Here is a 19,384-nt window from a genome sequence, read left to right as displayed (position 1 = left end):
TTGCCTCTGTTGCTAGTCCTTTGTGTCACCTTGGGTACATAGCATATTAGAATCCACAAGCATGCAGGGGACTTAAAGAGGCATCTGGTTTAACACTTTGCCCAATTTAGCTTTCATCTCAACAATAAAGTTTCTTTAAGCCCATACCTACAGGATCATAGCAATAGCAGTTCAGAAACAGTATAAACAATTTTCCCCCAAGGAGCAATAATGGAGGTGATCACATCTGTGAGGACACCAGACACTTTCTTGACTTCACTTTTTTTTTTTTTTTTGCATTCATGATAAGGTTTTAAAAGAGCCACAGGGAGAAGGCAAACAATAACATTTAAGAGAGAAATCGTGTCTGAGATGAACACTAACAATGGGAAGGAGAAAAGAGACAGGGGCTTAGACTAACATTTTTGGTTTTGGATTAACACAAATTTTGGCTTTCTGTTGACTCCATTGTTTGCAAACATGCATAATGTTAACACATCATTACCAGATCAGAAAAAAAAAAAAAAGAAGCTGAAAGAAGACAGTATTTGGGAGTAACATGTTGGTGAATACTTAGCAAGGGAGGTGGGAATTCCCCGTTAGTCCAGTGCTTAGGACTCCATGCTTCCACTGTAGCGTGCAAGGGTTCGATTTCTGGTCAAGGAACTAAGATCCCACATGTGGCAAGATGTAGCCAAAAAACAAATAATAAATAAAAATAAAAAACACTCAATTAAAAAAAAATGAAGGTTAAAAAGTCTTAGGATGGGTGGTGGGCATGGGTGCATATGCCAAATTAGAATCCTCTGTGAATACTGACAATTTTAGGGCACTGGGAACTGGAAGGTTGCCCTTACGCAAATATTTACCTGGCAAATGAAACGTTATCTAACCATACATGACTTTAAGCCAAAAGCCTAGTGATGAAAATATGGAAATGTCAAAATGTATTTCTGTATCAGATAACAAATATTGGCCCCTACTATGTGCAATGGCACTGTGCCAAAGAACCATTCACTTCTGCATATATATTAGGGTTTAGAAGTGGAGAAATCTTAAAATTCTGCCAAAATGTAAAGACTCTTCTTGCTTAAGTAATTGACACCATCCTGAAAAACATCAACTACATGAATGACTTTAAGAAAAATAATTAAGGTTCACAGATATTTAGGGAAATGAAACAGTTGTCAACAGTTACAACCTTCACATTTTGAAGTTGGTGGTTGCAACACTTACTTTTTAAATAGGTAATCATGGAAAAATTGAATAACATGCCATCTCATTTTCATTTGAATAGAAAGGTAGGATGAAAAGGACATGACTTATGTGAAAGTGAAAAAGCAAAATGTGTTCATTTATTTTCCTTAATTCAAAGTCAATCAAGTCTAGATTTATAAACTACTACATTTTTAAGGTGAGTTTTTGAATACTGTAATGCAAATCGGTTGTGTTTTTTTTCAAGGTGGAAGTAAAAACATGACATAAAGCTGAGGCCAATTAGTCAACATCTTACCTGAAGTTGCTCTTTGTTCTCTTCTCTTCTCTACTCTCCCTGCAATAAGAAGTGGCAGATCAGTTGCAATATGCAGCCATGAGAAAATGATGTAACTAAGACAGAAGCCCAGTTTATCACAATTTCCAGACACAGTCACTAGGTCAGCCATGTTCAACATTTTTCCCGAGATGACGGGCACAGAGGAAAGGGCTGAACAATATTTTCAAATCAATTTACAAAAGTCAAAAATTAATGAATATGCATTAAATATGCTGCTGGGTTAAAAAAAAATCTCGTTAGAGCCATTTACTCAAGAGTAAAATTAAGGGTGCAAACCCCACCCATAGAATAAATCCCCATGTTCCATGTGGGGGTAAACATGTAACTAAGATAAGACTGTGCCCTCTTATGACCTACTTGGGAAGATAAAGGACAGACAATACAACATGAAACAAGATGTGACCTCAAAGGGTATGTGCGTGCGTGGATGTGTGTGCAGTTGCTCAGTCATGTCTGACTCTGCAACGCTGTGGACTGTAGCCCACCAGGCTCCTCTGTCCATGGTATAAATGTTTAAAATATTAAGGGGTGAAATGATTAGTTTTAAGAAATAAAGGGGTGCCCATGAAGTTATGGAGAAAACAGTATTTGATTTGAACCTTGAAGACATATGTAATATGGGGAATTTTAAATCAGGAAAGGATTGATTCTTGACCAAAGAAATAGTATGGGTTCTGTGCATTCATACACGCATGCTACGTCATTTCATTCATGTTTGACTCTGTGACCTTATGGACTGTAGCCATAAGGTTCCTCTGTCCCTGGGATTCTCCAGGCAAGAATACTGGAGTGGGTTGCCATGCCTTCCTCCAGGGGAACTTCCCAACCCAGGTACTGAGCATGTGTTTCTTACGTCTCCTTCATTGGCAAAGTGAAAGTGAAGTCACTCAGTCGTGTCTGACTCTTTGTGACCCTATGGACTGTAGCCCACCAGGCTCCTCCATCCGTGGGATTTTCCAGGCAAGAATACTAGAGTGGGTTGCCATTTCCTTCTTCAGGGAATCTTGCTGACCCAGGGATCAACACAGGGTCTCCCGTATTGCAGGCGGACTCTTTACTGTCTGAAATCCCATTGGCAGGCAGATCCTTTACTACAAGTGCCACCTGGGAAGACCTATGGGTTTTGTAGGACAGGGCTACTTGAGCAAGAAGGGTCACCTTTAGGACTTGCCTTAAGAACTCAAATGAACAGAGTTTTGCACAGGAGAAGGGCTATCTGAGAAGTTGGGCAAGAGGTTGAGTATGTCAGTGGGAGGAAAGAGGAGGGAAGTGATGGGTGCAGAGAGGAGATGGCAGGAAGGCAGAGCTCACAGGGCCCAGGGGTCTACAAACTGTGAAGTGCAAGGGAAAAGGAAAGGTCAAAATGAATGGCTATCTAGGTGTCTCTGGGTGTGGTGATGCAATTCAGGGAAACGGTAAACATGATAGGGACATGGGAATGATGAGTTCAGTTTTAGGCTTAATGAGTGTGAAGTGCTACAGGGACTTGGAGCTTGGGAGGGCAATTGGAATTGAAAATACAGCGTAGAAAATGGCCACCTTAAGAAAGTGGCTAGAGCTGAAAGGGGAAATGGAAATATACAGGCAGACAGAACAGGGGGCCAGACTGAAGACAGGGACCAAGAAGCAAAAACCGCGATTTGTGCTTTGTGATGGAGGATGACGAGAAGACAGAGGAAGCAGAGCTCCACAAGACCAACCGAACAGAGTCAGGTACCACAAATAAAGTTTTAGGAAGTATGGAGTGGGGCTACCAACAGCATCCAAAGCAGCTGAGTTAACGAGGTTGTTGCTAGACTGTGAGAGAGGAGTTTTAGCAGAGAGAGGGTGGGGAACACAAGAGGCCTTGAAGGTCTATAGGGTAGTGGGTGATGAGGAAGATGAGGCCGAGGAGGAAATGACTTGTCCATGATACTTGCCAAACATGAGTGAGATGGGGCGATAGTTTGAGCAGGAGTTAAGTCAGGTTTCTGGGATACCTTAGCATGTTTATGAGCTTAGGTCAGAAGGTTGGCACCAGGGCAATGGTGTTGAGGTGAGAGCCTTGATTCTGTGATGGGTAGGTAAAGGCTACCCTTCTAGCCATCACTTTCTTGTTAGTTATTAACTTTTCACAGATGGAGCTGGTTACTGAGAGGTTATGGAAGCTGCATGTAAACTTCCTACAAGGCCTTTAAACTATAAGGTGGAAAACATATAAGCCTTCCCTTGTGTAGCTGCCCAAAGGGGAGAATTTATTTAACTGGCATTCTGATTAATTTCATGTTCTATTCATTTGAGTGATTTTCAGAGGACTTGTTTGATGCAATTTGTTTCAATGATTCAAATAGATAAATGGCATGAATAGCACATTTAAAGGTTTCATTCATTATCAAGTGTGATGGGGTATTTCCTCATTCAAGAATTTTATTGGGCAAGCCACTATGTACTTTTGATTATAAATTTTTGTATCCTAAGGGCCTCAAACATTTTCCTGAATTTTTACAAAAATGTTATTCAAGTCCTGAATTATTAAAAAAATAATTTAAAAAAAGACATTAAAAACTATTTTCCTTTGAGAGTCTTTAACTTGTATGAGTCATAAATCCTGAAGGCTCACAATGAAAGTACTGAAGGTAAATAATGGGTTATGGTAGACAGTCTCGAAGGTGATCCGATGATCTTCCCTTCTCCAGGCATTTGTATCCTTGTGTTGTCTGCTCCCACACTGAATCAGATTGACTTGTATAACCAGTAGGATTTTGTAGAAATAATGTGATTTCCAAGGCTGTACCTCAAAAAACATTATGGCTTCTGTTTTGTTCTCTCTCAGATTACTTCCTTGGAGAGAAACCAGATAATACGTTAAGAAGACACTCTTCCTAAGGAGAGACCCACGCAGCAAAAAACTGAGGCCTCCTGTCAATATTACTGAGACCTCCTGTCAATAGCCAATGAGGAACGGAGAACTCCAGAACAGCCAATGTGCAATTGAGGCCTCTAGCTAATAGCCAGTGAAGAATTAAGGCCTCCGGAATGGCCAATGAGCAACTGAGGCTTCTAGCAGCCATTGAGAAACTGAGGCCTCCTGCCAGCAGTCTTCATCAACTTGCGAGGCTAATGAGCAACCCCTTCTGCAGCCCCAGTCAAACCTTCACATGGTTGCAGCTCAGCACATCTTGACTGTAACTTCATGGGAGACCCTGACTCAGAACCACCCAATCAGTCACTCCAGAGTTCCCCACGGAATCTGTGACATGAAAAATGTCTGCTGCTGTTCTCAACTGCTAAGTTTTGGGTAAATTGTCATTCAGTAATACACAACTAATACTTATGGGGTAATTTTATTATGAAAGTTTGGGTTAATTTATCATTTACTAGAATATGCATGTGTGTGTGTGTTAGTCACTCCGTTGTGTCTGACTCTTTGTGACCCCATGGACTGCAGTCCACCAGGCTCCTCTCCATGGAATTCTCCAGGCAAGAATATTGGAGTGGGTTGCCATTTCCTTCTCCAGGGGAATCTTCCTGACCCAGGAATTGAACCTGGGTCTCCTGCATTGCAGACAGACTCTTTATCGACTGAGCCACAGGGTATATGCATTCAAGGATGTTAATTTTTGCAGATCAATCAGTCTCCCTGCCTTTCTCATTTGTGAAGTAGAGATCAGAGCCTGCTTATTTGGAATGTTGTGAGGATGAAGTAATTTCATATGCAGAGCCAGCAGGAAATGGAGGATTTTTACAAAATACTGGCATTTAAGGTTTCAGAAGTGAGGCTGGAAGGCATTGCTGATAACGATTTTTCACTGAGATCTCAAACAGTTCCCTGCCCTTATGTCATACGAAAGGGGTCTGTAAACTGTGGCGTTCTATATAAATGTTATGTATTAGTTTTATTATGGTATTAGTTCTGGTACAGGAAACAGATTTCTGTTCTTAGTTACATATACACTAAACTTCACATTAGAAAAATTAACACTGGATAAATAAGACAATCTTATATTTATCAAGAGACACAGAGATTATACCACTTAACTGTAGATAACCCTCTAGGTGTCTTTTTAAGTCTCTTTATCTTGCTCTGTATGGGTAATTTTATCTCTCAGTGTTCACCATCACTGGTGTTCACCATCACTGGCAAGAGATGATGCCGAGACCTACATCTTTAGCTCCAAAATCTACCTAGGTGTTAGGTCCACTGGAAATATCTATATCTGCATTTTCTACTTCACAAAAGTCCTTAACTTAAATCATTATATTCCCCTCCAAAACTGCTTATCTTTTGTGCTATCCTGCTCAGGCAACCGGACATAAAACCTAAGACTCATCAGCAACTGCCATTCACTCACCCTCAGACCATTCTGTTCTCTCTACAGGGCCTTTCAGAGCTGACCTCTCCTTTCTCACTGCCACTGACCTGGTTCATAAACTTGATAATTCTTCCTGGGGTTATTTTCTATAGGCTCCCAACTGATTTCATCAGTTTTATGGATGGTTTTTCCATCCTTTGTGGTCCGATCCCTGTTAAAGATTAAAATACACATTGTCTCATATGCAACTGATGACCCTGGAAGGCTTGGTCATGACCTACCTTCTGCTACAACCCCTGAAACACCGTACAGAACACTGACCAATATACCAGGAATTGGACCTCCCCCTCCAGCTCCCTGTGCATGTTTCTACTTCCTGGAATATTCGATAATGTCCTTCCTGGCCATCAAAACTCTATTCATCCTTCAGAGCTTAGCTCAGATGCAGGCCCTTCTGTGCTGTCTCTGGCTTTGTGTCACTCCCCCCAGTTTCCCATCCCCTGCAGAATTAATTGCCCTTCTTTCTATGCTACTTTAGCCTTTGGCTTCCCTCATAGCTCAGTTGGTAAACAAACAGCCTGCAATGCAGGTGACCCTGGTTCGATCCCTGGGTTGGGAAGATCCCCTGGAGAAGGGAAAGGCTACCCACTCCAGTAACTGGGCCTGGGAAAACCATACAGTCCATGGGGCTGCAAAGAGTTGGACATGACTGAGCAACTTTCACTTTCACTTTAGCCTTTCATTTGTTCCTTTGCTACAGCACTAACTCCAGTGCTTGGTTTATAATCAGTTGCATGTTTATTTCCCAACTTGACTGTGTTTTCCTTTAGGATAAGAGGTATATGCTTGCCTCTCTCTGTCTGCTCATGACTCACGGTGCCTGGAGCACAGATGCTTGGGATTGAGTGGACATAGAGTTGTTTAATATCCCAACCCTCCTTAAATGCTAAAGAACACAAAATCAATTTCAGTGCTGCTAACACTGAGTGCAAGTATAACCAAGAACAGAGCTTTTACCAAGTATTTACATTACAACTGACAACCTAGAAAACTATTACGTTAGAAAAGTAGGTGATAAATTAAGAGAGGCTTTCAGAATAATGAACATGCATTTTGCCCTAGTTGTGCTTTATTGTACCAGAGATTCTACTTGAAGAACAAAACATTAAAGTACTGTGCGCACCTTACTTCTGTCTTAAACTGGATATAGCACTTCACCTGTGAGGAACCAAAATGGACGGTAATCTCATAAAAATGGAATTTGAAGGGTCTAACTTTTTTCTGAGAAAATGTATTTAGTTGAAATTAAAATGTCACATCTCATGATGATTTATTTATATAAACTGAGTCGATATTTTTAAAAGCTGTTTTAGACATGGTGTTGATATGGTTTCAAGGGGAAACATTAAGTATATACCCACTTGTAGCACATTTCAGTACTTCATTACGGAAATAGTTCCTTAATTGAAGTAATGGTTTCTGGTCTTTTCAAACAACATGCACATAAATGCCTAGCCAGTGATGACTCACCAATAATGAGCAGGGCATTTGTATCACAACTCAGAATCTTATGTCACTTCTAATGAAAAGAAAATGTTGTGCATACATACATAGGTATTTGTGTGTATGCATATACAAATAGTGGGTATACATGTATATATATGTACACAAATGCACATACATATGCAATGTATGTCAATATGTACACGTACGTATAAGGCATTACATATATGTACCTGTCTCACATCTTGTAATTTTACAACCAGACATAGTCTCATCTCCACAATATGCCCTTTCTTCTACCTGCTTCCATCGGTGTGTAGAAGTGTCATAAAATCTTATCAAGCTTCCCTACTGCACACCAATTTCTCAGTCGCCAATTCTGAGTGTGCGTTCACTCACAGGCATTTTATCTGCCCTGCTCTGAGAGGTATTATTAATCACATCCTGTTGCTAGGATACCTGAGAATGTTCATTTATGTCCGATGTTTCTTTGGCAAAATGCACTATGAAGGAGGCATAGAATCATGACAAGGAAAATTACTGTGCACATGCTACTCATTAAAAAAAAAAGAGTAGAAAGGGCAGGGAGAGTAGCACAGCTACCAGATAATATAATGTGAACTCTTACGAATTCTTTTTTAATACCGTTTTGTTTCACTTAGCTTTTAATGGAAAAATGCTGGCAATATTTCTAGATAATGAGAATCTGTAGTACTTTTTTACTTCTTAGGAAAAGTGGAAGGAGGTAGGGTTTTAATTTTGTTTACTTTAGAGAAGGGGCTTTACGATTTACTCGCTTTGGATGCCTCCATGAGAGGTGGGATTACCAGGTTACAGTTCTAGTTGATTTGCAGAGAAAACCTAAACCCCAGGTCACCACTATTGTCATCATTAGCTATCTTATTGAAAGACTTATGAGAAAAGTAATCTACAGAATATGTACTTGGGTAATGGGAGAAAAAAATACCTTTATCAATATCTCTAAAAAAATTACTGTTGTTTTGGATATTAGTATTCCAAAAATTCTGGCTTATCTTTGGAACATGAATATATAAAATTCACCTAAATGCAAGATTTTCTTCGTCAATCTCTTCCCAGAGGAAACGGCATGATATAGTGAAATAAACGCTGACTTTGGTGTTAGATGGACTGACTTCTTGTCTTAACCACTGGTACCTATGGCTATGTTAACCCTGGGAACAAATCATAGAGGATTTCCCCAAAACTTGTTCTTTTCTGTTTTCTCCTCCTTTTTCCAGTACAGTGTGTGTACAAGATGTGTATATACACACACACCGTACTGGAAAAGGAGAAGATAAACACCACTATCTGTTTATCGATATACTATCTATCTATTTCTACCTACCTACCTCTTATATTTCAACTGAAAGCAGAAACAATTTGAATTTTACTTCCACTATTTTTCTAAGTGGTATTAACAGAGTTCTATTATTGTAATCATGCTAATAACAGTAGCTAATGTTTATTAAACAGTATCTATGTGCTCACTGCTGTTATCAGCACATTATAGATGTTAATTATTTTATCTTCACAGTATTATGAGGCTTGTATTATGTATTATGAATATTTTATTATGTTTACAAATACATAATTATGTATTATGAATTTTAAACCTATTTTCAGGTAAGAAAATATGGTAGAAATTTCTTAAATAACTTTGCCAAATCACTGACGTACTAGTGGCAAATAAATAATGAGAGAACAAAAAATAGTTGGGGTGAAAAGGTAGGGAGGAGTTAGGAGTGCAATATTGATCCATAAGCTGCACTTAATCAGTCTCTAGGTTTGAAAGTTAGCTTAAATAAATTATTTTAAAAAATATTTGTATAGACTTAAAAAACTAGCTGCCTATTATTTATCAAATTGTTTGCTTGAATGAATGAACTGCTTATTTTAAGTGCTAAGTACCTGATCATAGTTTTTCAGGAGCAGAACGTCAGAAAGACCTTCAGATTCTGAAGTTTTTTTTAGTAGATTAGTATTTATTTAGTTGTTGTTGTTCCATCAGTAAGTTGTGTCTGACTCCTTGCGACCCAATGGACTGCAGCATGCCAGGCTTCCTTGTCCCTCACCATCTCCCAGAGTCTGCTCAAACTCATGCCCACTGACTGAGTCAGTGATGCCACCCAACCATCTCATCCTCTGTCATCCCCTTCTCCTCATGCCTGGAATTTCTCCCAGCATCAGGGTCTTTTCCAATTTACTTAGTACCTACTATGAATTTGGCACTCTATTTTAGGCTTGGTGTTATATGATGTCATGGGAAAATATTAAATATATAATATATATCGATTTATATATTACATTTCAGTGCTGAAGTATAGAACTACTTCCAAGATTGAGGTGATTGCTTCTCATCTTTTGTAAAACCACAGGTACATATGTGACAATCCAATGATGTCTCACCAATAATGAGCAGGGCATTTGTATCACATCTCTGTATCTCATGTCACTTCTACTGAAAAGAAAATTTTGTGCACATATATAGTTGTATGAATCTCTCGACTCAAGGATCGAATTCGGGTCTCCCACATTGCAGGCAGAGTCTTTACTGTCTGAGCCACCAGAGAAGCCCATGTATGTTTTCAGTTCAGCCGCTCAGTCGTGTCCGACTCTTTGTGACCCCATGGATTGCAGCACGCCAGGATTCCCTGTCCATCACCAACTCCTGGAGCTTACTCAAACTCATGTCCATTGAGTCGATGATGCCATCCAACCATCTCATCTTCTGTCGTCCCCTTCTCCTCCCACCTTCAATCTTTCCCAGCATAAGGGTCTTTTCCAATGAGTCAGTTCTTCCCATCAGGTGGCCAAAGTACTGGAGCTTCAGCTTCAGCATCAGGCCATCCAGTGAATATTCAGGACTGATTTCCTTTAGGATGGACTAGTTTTATCTCCTTGCAGTCCAAGGGACTCTCAGGAGTCTTCTCCAACACCACAGTTCAAAAGCATCAATTCTTCAGCGCTCAGCTTTCTTTATAGTCCAACTCACACATCCATACGTGACCACTGGAAAAATCATACCTTTGACTAGACTGACATTTCTTGGCAAAGTAATGTCTCTGCTTTTTAATATGCTGTCTAGGTTGGTCATAATTTTCCTTCCAAGGAGTAAGCGTCTTTTAATTTCATGGCTGCAGTCACCATCTGGAGTGATTTTGGAGCTCCCCCCCCAAAATGAAGTCTCTCACTGTTTCCATTGTTTCCCCATCTATTTGCCATGATGTGATGAGACCAGATGCCATGATCTCAGTTTTCTGAATGTTGAGTTTTAAGCCAACTTTTTCACTCTCCTCTTTCACTTTCATCAAAAGGCTCTTCAGTTCTTCTTTGCTTTCTGCCATAAGGGTGGTGTTATCTGTATATCTGCATTACTGATATTTCTCCCAGCAATCTTGATTCTAGCTTGTGCTTCATCCAGCCCAGCATTTCTCATGATGTACTCTGCATATAAGTTAAATAAGCAGGGTGACAATATACAGCCTTGACGTACTCCTTTCCTGATTTGGAACCAGTCTGTTGTTCCATGTCCAGTTCTAACTGTTGCTTCTTGACCTGAATACAGATTTCTCACTTATAAAAATAGTAGGTATACACATATATATGTGTGTGTGCATGCATATATATTGGGGACTTCCCTGGTGACTCACATGGTAAAGAATCTGCCTGCAATGTGGGAGACCTGGGTTCGATTCCTGAGTTGGGAAGATGCCCTGGAGAAGGGAACGGCCTCCCACTCGAGTATTCTGGCCTGGAGAATCCATGGACACAGGGGACTGGCAGGCTACCGTCCATGAGGTTGCAAAGAGTCAGACCCAACTGAGTAATGTTCACTTCATGCATATACATACATACAATGCATTACACATATGTGACATAATGGAGAACGAAATGGCAACTCATTCCAGTATTCTTGCCTGGGGAAGTCCATGGACAGAGGAGCCTGGAGGGCTACAGTCCGTGGGATTGCAAAGACATGACTCGGACATGACTGAGTGATCAACCCACACACACAAACACACGTGACATACATCCTGTAATTTTACAATCAGACATAGACTAATCTCCAAACATACTTTCTCTTCTAGCTTCTTCCATTAGTGTGTAATGAAGTCTGTCATGGAATCTCATCAAGCTTCCCTCATTGCATAACAATTTCTCACTCGGCAATTCATGGAGTAGATGAAAATCACTTCCATTTTCCAGTGGAGAAAGAGTCTCAGAATATTTTTTGAAACAGTCTCAAGATTCCAGTTAGTGACTAACAGGATTAGACTATGAACCCAGAGATTTGCACTTTTTCTGAGCAATATAAATAATTTGGGGCTGCTGCTGCTAAGTCGCTTCAGTTGTGTCCAGACTCTGTGCGACCCCAAAGACGGCAGCCCACCAGGCTCCCTCGTCCCTGGGAATCTCCAGGCAAGAATATTGAAGTGGGTTGCCATTTCCTTCTCCAATGCATGAAAGTGAAAAGTGAAAGTGAAGTCGCTCAGTTGTGTCCGACTCTTAGCGACCCCATGGACTGCAGCCTACCAGGTTCCTCTGTCCATGGGATTTTCCAGGCAAGAGTACTGGAGTGGGTTGCCATTGCCTTCTCCAATTTGGGGCAGGTCAGTAGAATGGTGAAGGGCTCTTCTGCTTAATCAATGTGATTTATTTACCCTCTTTAAATTGTATTTATCTGGAAATGGGGTTAATACTAGTTCCTACTTAGGGTAATTGTGATTAAACAAAATTTTAATAATAACATAATTTAATTTATATTTTAATTAAATATACTTTAACAACAACCCCAAATGTTTTGAGGGCATAACGCAATGACATGTATAAGGTTCTCACTTCACTTCTTGGGAAACAGCAATGTAACGTGTCGCCAGGTGCTTCTCTTTATGAATGTTCCATGTCAGGTGTTCCCTGGTAACATACAATATTTCTAAATATTCTCAAGGTCAGCGGCTTTGTTTACACAAATATTATAAAGTTCAGCCTTGGAGAGTTTCTTGATATTTTTACCATCACTTCCGTCTCTCTTGCTCTCCCTTAGAATTTCTAAGTGAGAAATAGCCTTTTACTTTGGTGAATTCCTCTTCTCTCCTCCTCATGTTGTAACTCTTTCCAAATACAAACTGGTTTGATGAAACACACACTGACATGGCAAGACTCTCCCCAGTTGCAAGCTCAGATGACATGATATTAGAGCCCAGGGTGTGTGGTCCAAATCCCTGCCCACATCTGGTATTGACCAGCAGCTATGGAACTGTCAGCGGTCTAATGTGACCTAAATAGAAAGGGAGAGCTTTTCTAGAAACCAGAGGATCTCAATGCCAGAGATAAGTAGATGATACCACTCTAATGGCAGAAAGCAAAGAGGAACTGAAGAGCCTCTTGATGAGGGTAAGAGAAGAATGAAAAAGAACTTGAAACTAAACATTCAAAAAACTAAGATCATGGCAAAAACGTGGAAACAGTAACATATTTTATCTTCTTGGGCTCCAAAATCACTGTGGATAGTGACTGCAGGCATGAAATTAAAAGATGCTTCCTCCTTGGAAGTAAAGCTATGACAAACCTAGACAGCATATTAAAAGCAGAGACATCACTTTGCTGACAATGGTCCATCTAGTCAAAGCTATAGTTTTACCAATGCTCATGTATGGTTGTGAGAGTTGGACCATACAAAAGGCTGAGCACTGAAGAGCTGATGCTTTCAAATTGTGGTGTCGGAGAAGACTCTTGAGAATCCTTTGGACTGCAACGAGATCAAACCAGTCATTCCTAAAGGAAATCAACCTTGAGTGTTCACTGGAAGGACTGATGCTGAAGCTCCAATACTTTGGCCACCTGATGGGAGGAGCTGACTCAGTGGAAAAGACCCTGATGCTGGGAAAGACTGAGGGCAAGGGAAGAAGGTGGGAACAGAGGATGAGATAGACTTAATGAACATGAGTCTGAGCAAACTCTGGAAGATGGTAAAGGACAGGGAAACCTGGTGTGCTGCAGTTCATGGTGTTGCAAAGAGTTGGACATGATATAGTAGCTGAACAACACTGCCAGAACTTACTCCTTGAAACAAACAGTAAGATCTTGAACAAGCAACTTGACTTTTGCAAGATTCAAAGGTCTCTTTAGTTAGGTAGGCAAATACTATCCTTCAATAATACCTAAAGAAATTGTACAAATAGTACTATTTTAAGTACTATACTATAGGGCAGGAACAGAGGTGCCACTGTAAAGACCAGAAAGTGAAAAAACAACAAAAACCTATTGTATTGCACAGGGAACTCTGCTCAATGTCATGTAACAACCTAAATGGGAAGAGAAGTTGAAAAAGAGTAGATACATATATGTGTATAATGCAATCATTCTGCTGTACACCTGAAATGAACACAACAGTGTTAATCAACTATGCGTACATGCATTTGAAAAGTGAAAGTATCAGTCACTCAGTCGTGTCCAACTCTTTGTTACCCCATGGACTGTAGCCCTCCAGGCTCCTCTGTCCATGGAATTCTCCAAGGCAGGAATACCGGAGTAGGTTGCCATTTACTTCTGCAGGGGATCTTCCGGACCCAGGGATCGAACCCAGGTCTCCTGCCATTGCAGGCAGATTCTTTACCATCTGAGCCACCAGGGAAGCCCTGTGCATGCATTTACTCCAATATAAAATGAAAAGTTTTAAAAACGACTGTTAAAAACTGCGTGGTTTCTGTTTGGTCAGTTGTATATAAAGGCAGAGGAGTTTATTATTGACATCTGGATTTATGCTGATGCTGAAAGGGTACTGGCCTCAGTAAACACTGTGATGAGCCTCTGTGCTGCTGTGGACCCTCTGCCATCCTCCAAGTTTAGATAAACTCCACTTGCTCTTTCATCCATTTCTATGTGCTGAGTTGATGTGTCGCTAGGATGCTTAGGTAGAGAGAGTCGTTATGAGCACACTGCCTGCTGTGAGTGCCAGACAGTGTGGACTGAGCCGCAGAAACTGGCCCTTCGGAAACATATCAGTACCAATAGATCTGGGCCTCTGAGGTTGGCTGTCTGCCTTGGCAGGGCTGACACTCCATCTGTGCTCCCCAGCCCTGAGGTCTGCCATCCATCATCGTGTGGAGAAAGCCTGAGAAGAACTGAATACTCAAAGATTTTTCCTGGGCTGACCCCTCTGCAGAGAAATAGGAAAAGCTGTAGGAGAAACAACAGTTTTATGTTCTCTTGGAAATTTTCAAGTACAGAACATCTTCCCACTTATCAACTTAACAAGCACATAATTAAAGTGACAAGCAATAGTTCCTTTCAGAGTCCCAACACTGGCCCAGGTGAATTAAATCTTAGAGTACCTTCTGATATTCAGAACCTCATTTTTGAAGCAGTTTTTTGTTGGCACAGAAGTTTTTTTGGTAGACTTTTAGATGCTGAAGTCAGATTAGGAAAATAAAAATAAAAACCAAACCCAGTGATAGCCAGGTGTTAAACACCTCTGAAAAACGGGAATGCTAGTTTTACTAATATACACTTCAGTTACTGACCAAAGCAGAGATGTGTGCACTTGTACTTTCCTTTTGTACAGTAACATGTTTCTTGTACATTAGATGTGAATAACTATTCTTAAGTGACAGAATATTCTAGATGTCCTTGGAATCGTCATTACATAAAAGAAACAGGAGTGAATTATTTTGCAAACTAAAGAATATATTCATAATATACTTATTGGGGTTTCCTGGTGGCTCAGCTGGTAAAGAATCTGCCTGCAATGCAGGAGACCTGGGTTCGATCCCTGCGTTGGGAAGATTCCCTGGAGAAGGGAACAGCTACCCACTCCAGTATTCTGGCCTGGAGAATTCCATGGACTATATAGTCTGTGCGGTCGCAAAGAGACACAACCAAGCAACTTTCCCTTCATTCACTTCATACTCCTGTGCTAGAATAACAATGACCTTGCTTTAAGAGGTGCAGTTGATTTTCTTTCTACTGAACTGTCCAGGCCTTCATAAATTGCTTAAAGAGTAGATTACCCTGGAACTGCCAGCTTTGGGGCTTGCGACTTGGAAATCAGGTAGCTCCCACTTCCCAAGTCTTTGATATTTGCTCTGAGAAAAGCCAGTCACAGCATAAGAGGTTAGAGAACCTTGAGACCACCATGCTGTGAGGAAGCTCAAGCCAGCCACACCTACAGGCCCAGTGGAAAGCGAACTGCCTGAACCAAAAGTGACCAAGAGCTACTGCGCCAGCCACGCCAGCCTAGGTGCCAAACATGTGCGGTGATGACGCCACCCTGGACGTGGATTTTCCATCTCCAGGCACCTCAGTGAACACCACACGGAGCAGGCAGATTGCCCAGGAATTTTACAAATTCCTAACCTACAAAACTGCAAGCAAAATACATGTGTTTTATACCACTAAGTTTTGGCATACTTTGTTACATGTTGAAAGATAATAAAAACAACTCCTTTTCTATTCTGATAGCAAGAATTATTGATGTACCAATCAATATGAGCTGTGCAGGTGGTTCAGTGGGTCAAGAATCCACCTGCCAAGCAGGAGATGCAGGAGACATGGGTTCGATCCCTGGGTCAGGAAGATCCCATGGAGGAGGGCATGGCGACTCCCTCCAGTATTCTTGTCTGGAGAATCCCGTGAACAGAGGATCCTAGTGAGCTACAGTCCTTAGGCTCACAGAGAGTGGGACATGACTGAAGCAACTAAGCGCACACACACCCCTATCAACAAATATTGATTTTTTTTTCCCTTAAAGCAAGGTTCACCTAGATTCCTTCTTTCCTAAGATGGCTTGTTCAACTATACCTATAGATATGTTCCGTTATTTTAGCATTTAAACTCATTGCTTTTCACAAAAAACCTTGTTATTAGTAACAGTGTGGTTAATTTATGTGGAATCTATGTAGATTAATATGTACTTTGGTTTTATAAAAAGTATTACAATATTACCCTTTGTCCAGATTATCAATCAAAAGTAAAGTGGCGACTTGCCCATTATGTAGAGTCTTTTCAGAACTTGTAAACCATCAAATGGGGCAACCATTTGAAACAACAACATTTAAATATTCATCCAGGCTTCAAAAACTTTTCTCGTTTATGGCTGGAATTATACAGAAACCCTTTGAACCAAACCACTGAAAACATTCAACAGCCATTTCTGCTAAATAATTTAAAATTATCTTTCTTACCCTGGGTAGATTTACTTTTTACTTTTAAAGGATAAACTGGTAGAATCTATATTGAATTAAGAGCTTTAATATTATTTAGGGCTCATTTTCTGTATGAAGGCAACAAAGGGAAACATTTCATTAAGAAAGGTAATGATACGAGGCCAGTCAGACCCAATGCTTGTGAAGTCAGAGTTGGTTCACTTTAAACACAATTTATTTGGCTCACGGACACAGTCCTGCCCAGCTTTTCATCTGAAGGAAATGAGCATACTTCACTGCTCTCTCATCCTCTTAATCATCTCCTCATTAGCCTGTGAAGAAAGCTTTTCAGGGCCAGAGGTGAGCTTCATTTTACTCTTTGAGATGTCAGCACCATTTTCATCCCCTCTAGCCCTGAGTTTTTCCTTTTTTAATGTTTAAAAAAAATCCTCATCATACTCATCTTTTCCTTCACACTGACTTGCATCAAAGGTTTGGGCCTCAGACATTCAGGGAAGCTCTTATTTCATGGACTGAAGGAAGACAAGGAAGAAAGTGTGCTGAGATGAGTGGCTATGGATTTACTGTTTTCAGGCTTTGCAGCGTACTTTGTGATCTGGTAACACTATCCTCTGTAGACACGGTTGACTACTCAAAAGTTTACAAGAAAAGTTGTCAATGATCTAGTCCATTTTATGTGTAGCGAAAGAGGCTCGCCAATACCTGGGTCCCTCGGAGAAACCAATGAGAGAGAAATGCTGTTGAGCCCCTATGGCATGATGAGTGGGAAGCTCAGCACGTTATGTTTGCAGCGCACTGTAAAGAGTGAGCAAAGAGGGGATGGACCTCGAGGCTGTCATACAGAGTGAAGGAAGTCAGAAAGAGAAAACTAAATATCGTATACTGATGCATGTACGTGGAATCTAGAAAAAAGGTAAGAGGATCAGAGGATCAAAGCAGAAATACAGACACAGACGTAGAGAATGACTGTACGGATACGAAGGGAAAGGGTGGGTGTGGGAGGAATTGGGAGATTCGGATTGACAGATATACACTATTGGTACCACGTACAGAATAGATAACTAATGAGAACCTGCTGCATAGCACAGGGAACTCCACTCGATGCTCGGTGGTGACGTAAATGGGAAGGAAATCCAAAGAAGAGGGGATATATGTAAACGTCAACAGCTGACTCACTTTGCTGTACAGCAGAAACTAATACAACATGGTACAGCAATTGGGTCTGTGCTGTGTGCTCAGCCGCAGTCGCGTTCTACTCTTTGTGATCTCACGGACTGCAGCCCACTAGGCTCCTCTGTCTATGGGATATTCCAGGCAAGAATCCCCTGGAGTAGGTTGCCGTTTCCTACTCCAGGGGATCTTCTTGACCCAAGGATCAAACTCGGGTCTCTTGCGTCTCCTGGCTTGGCAGGCAGATTCTTTACCACTCACTAAGCCACCTGGAAGCCCATAAAGCAACTATACTTCAATAAAAATTAATTTTAAAAAAGAAGGTAAACAAGAAATCCGTGGTCAAGGGAAGGGCTGTGGAAAGCACAGACTGTCAACTGGTACAATGGATACAGACTCCAGCAGGGGCTGGAGTGGGCCTTTACCTAATAACAGAGACAGAGCGGAAGACACTCCAGGAGGGAAGGGAAATAAATATCATCTGAACACCTAAGGCAATAAGCTATTTTCTGGCGAAATCATTCATTGGTGTTCAGTGTGAGAGGCTGATTTCAGAAAAAGCAAACCAGGCACTGAGCCCGTGCAGAGGGAAGCTCCCTTTGATGCAGTTTACCCAGATAGATGGGGCTTCCCATGTGGCACTAGTGGTAAAGAACCCGCCTGCCAATGCAGGAGAAGCAAGAGACCTGGGTTTGATCCCTGGGTCGGGAAGATTTCCTGGAGGAGGGCATAGCAACCCACTTCAATACTCTTGCCTGGAGAATTCCATGGACAGTGGAGCCTGGCAGGCTACAATCCACAGGGTCACACAGAGTAGGACACAACTGAAGTGACTTAGCACGCAGGCACCCAGAAAGTCAGGAAGAGAAGCCTCCCTGGAGGAGGGCACAGGTAAATATCGGAAAGGAGTGGGAGCATTGAGAAGAGTCTTCTCACCAGCTTCAGCCACTGCAAGCATGGATTTGCACAGGACTCAGAGTCTGGCACTTCTGGGGAGGGGAGTAACTTCTAGCTTGTTTACTACAGCAGGCACAGCTGAGTGCCTGCCCTCCAGTCATGCCCCTCTTGTTCCATGCTGGTACTCAGCACTCCAATCACATGGATGACACGGATGAAACATGACTGACATAAAGTAAACATTGTGGTCCCATTCCCCTTGCTTTCGGTGGTCATTTGACATTTCTGGCCAATGACATGTCAGATGAATTCTTTTGAAGAATTTCATGGCAAGGTTTTCCATGCCAATAAAAAATGACAGGTAGGGGAAAATACCACATTTTCTTTCAGTGGATGTTGCTGCATCTGGGAATGATGCTTGGGACAGGAGGATAACACCACCCACTGTAAGATGACCGAAGGGAACAGATCCCAGGAAGGTGTCTCAAAGGCTCTGCACTCATGTACCACAGAACCACCCCAGCCCGAGACTTCTTTTTATGGGTTATGAAAAGCAGAGACATTACTTTGCCAACAAAGGTTTGTCTAGTCAAGGCTATGGTTTTTCCAGTGGTCATGTATGAATGTGAGAGTTGGACTGTGAAGAAAGCTGAGCACTGAAGAATTGATGCTTTTGTACTGTGGTGTTGGAGAAGACTCTTGAGAGTCCCTTGGACTGCAAGGAGATCCAACCAGTCCATTCTGAAGGAAATTAGCCCTGGGATTTCTTTGGAGGGAATGATGCTGAAGCTGAAACTCCAGTA

The 19,384-nt window shown here is 41.3% G+C and overlaps 1 protein-coding gene across 1 annotated transcript in view; it reads right to left on the bottom strand.

Moving 5' to 3' along the window:
• The window catches only part of CHST9 (carbohydrate sulfotransferase 9), a 237,374-nt gene that overhangs the window by 150,555 nt on the left and 67,435 nt on the right, over positions 1-19,384 (bottom strand). Inside the window, exon 2 of the mRNA XM_052660523.1 lies at positions 1,493-1,531. Within this exon, the coding sequence (XP_052516483.1) occupies positions 1,493-1,531 (39 nt within the window). The remainder of the gene's footprint in view (positions 1-1,492; positions 1,532-19,384) is intronic.

Source organism: Budorcas taxicolor, chromosome 22, assembly GCF_023091745.1.
Source record: "Budorcas taxicolor isolate Tak-1 chromosome 22, Takin1.1, whole genome shotgun sequence".
Taxonomy (NCBI): Eukaryota; Metazoa; Chordata; class Mammalia; order Artiodactyla; family Bovidae; genus Budorcas; species Budorcas taxicolor.
Note: the sequence above shows the minus strand (reverse complement) of the source record. Positions and strands in the feature narration are given on the sequence as shown.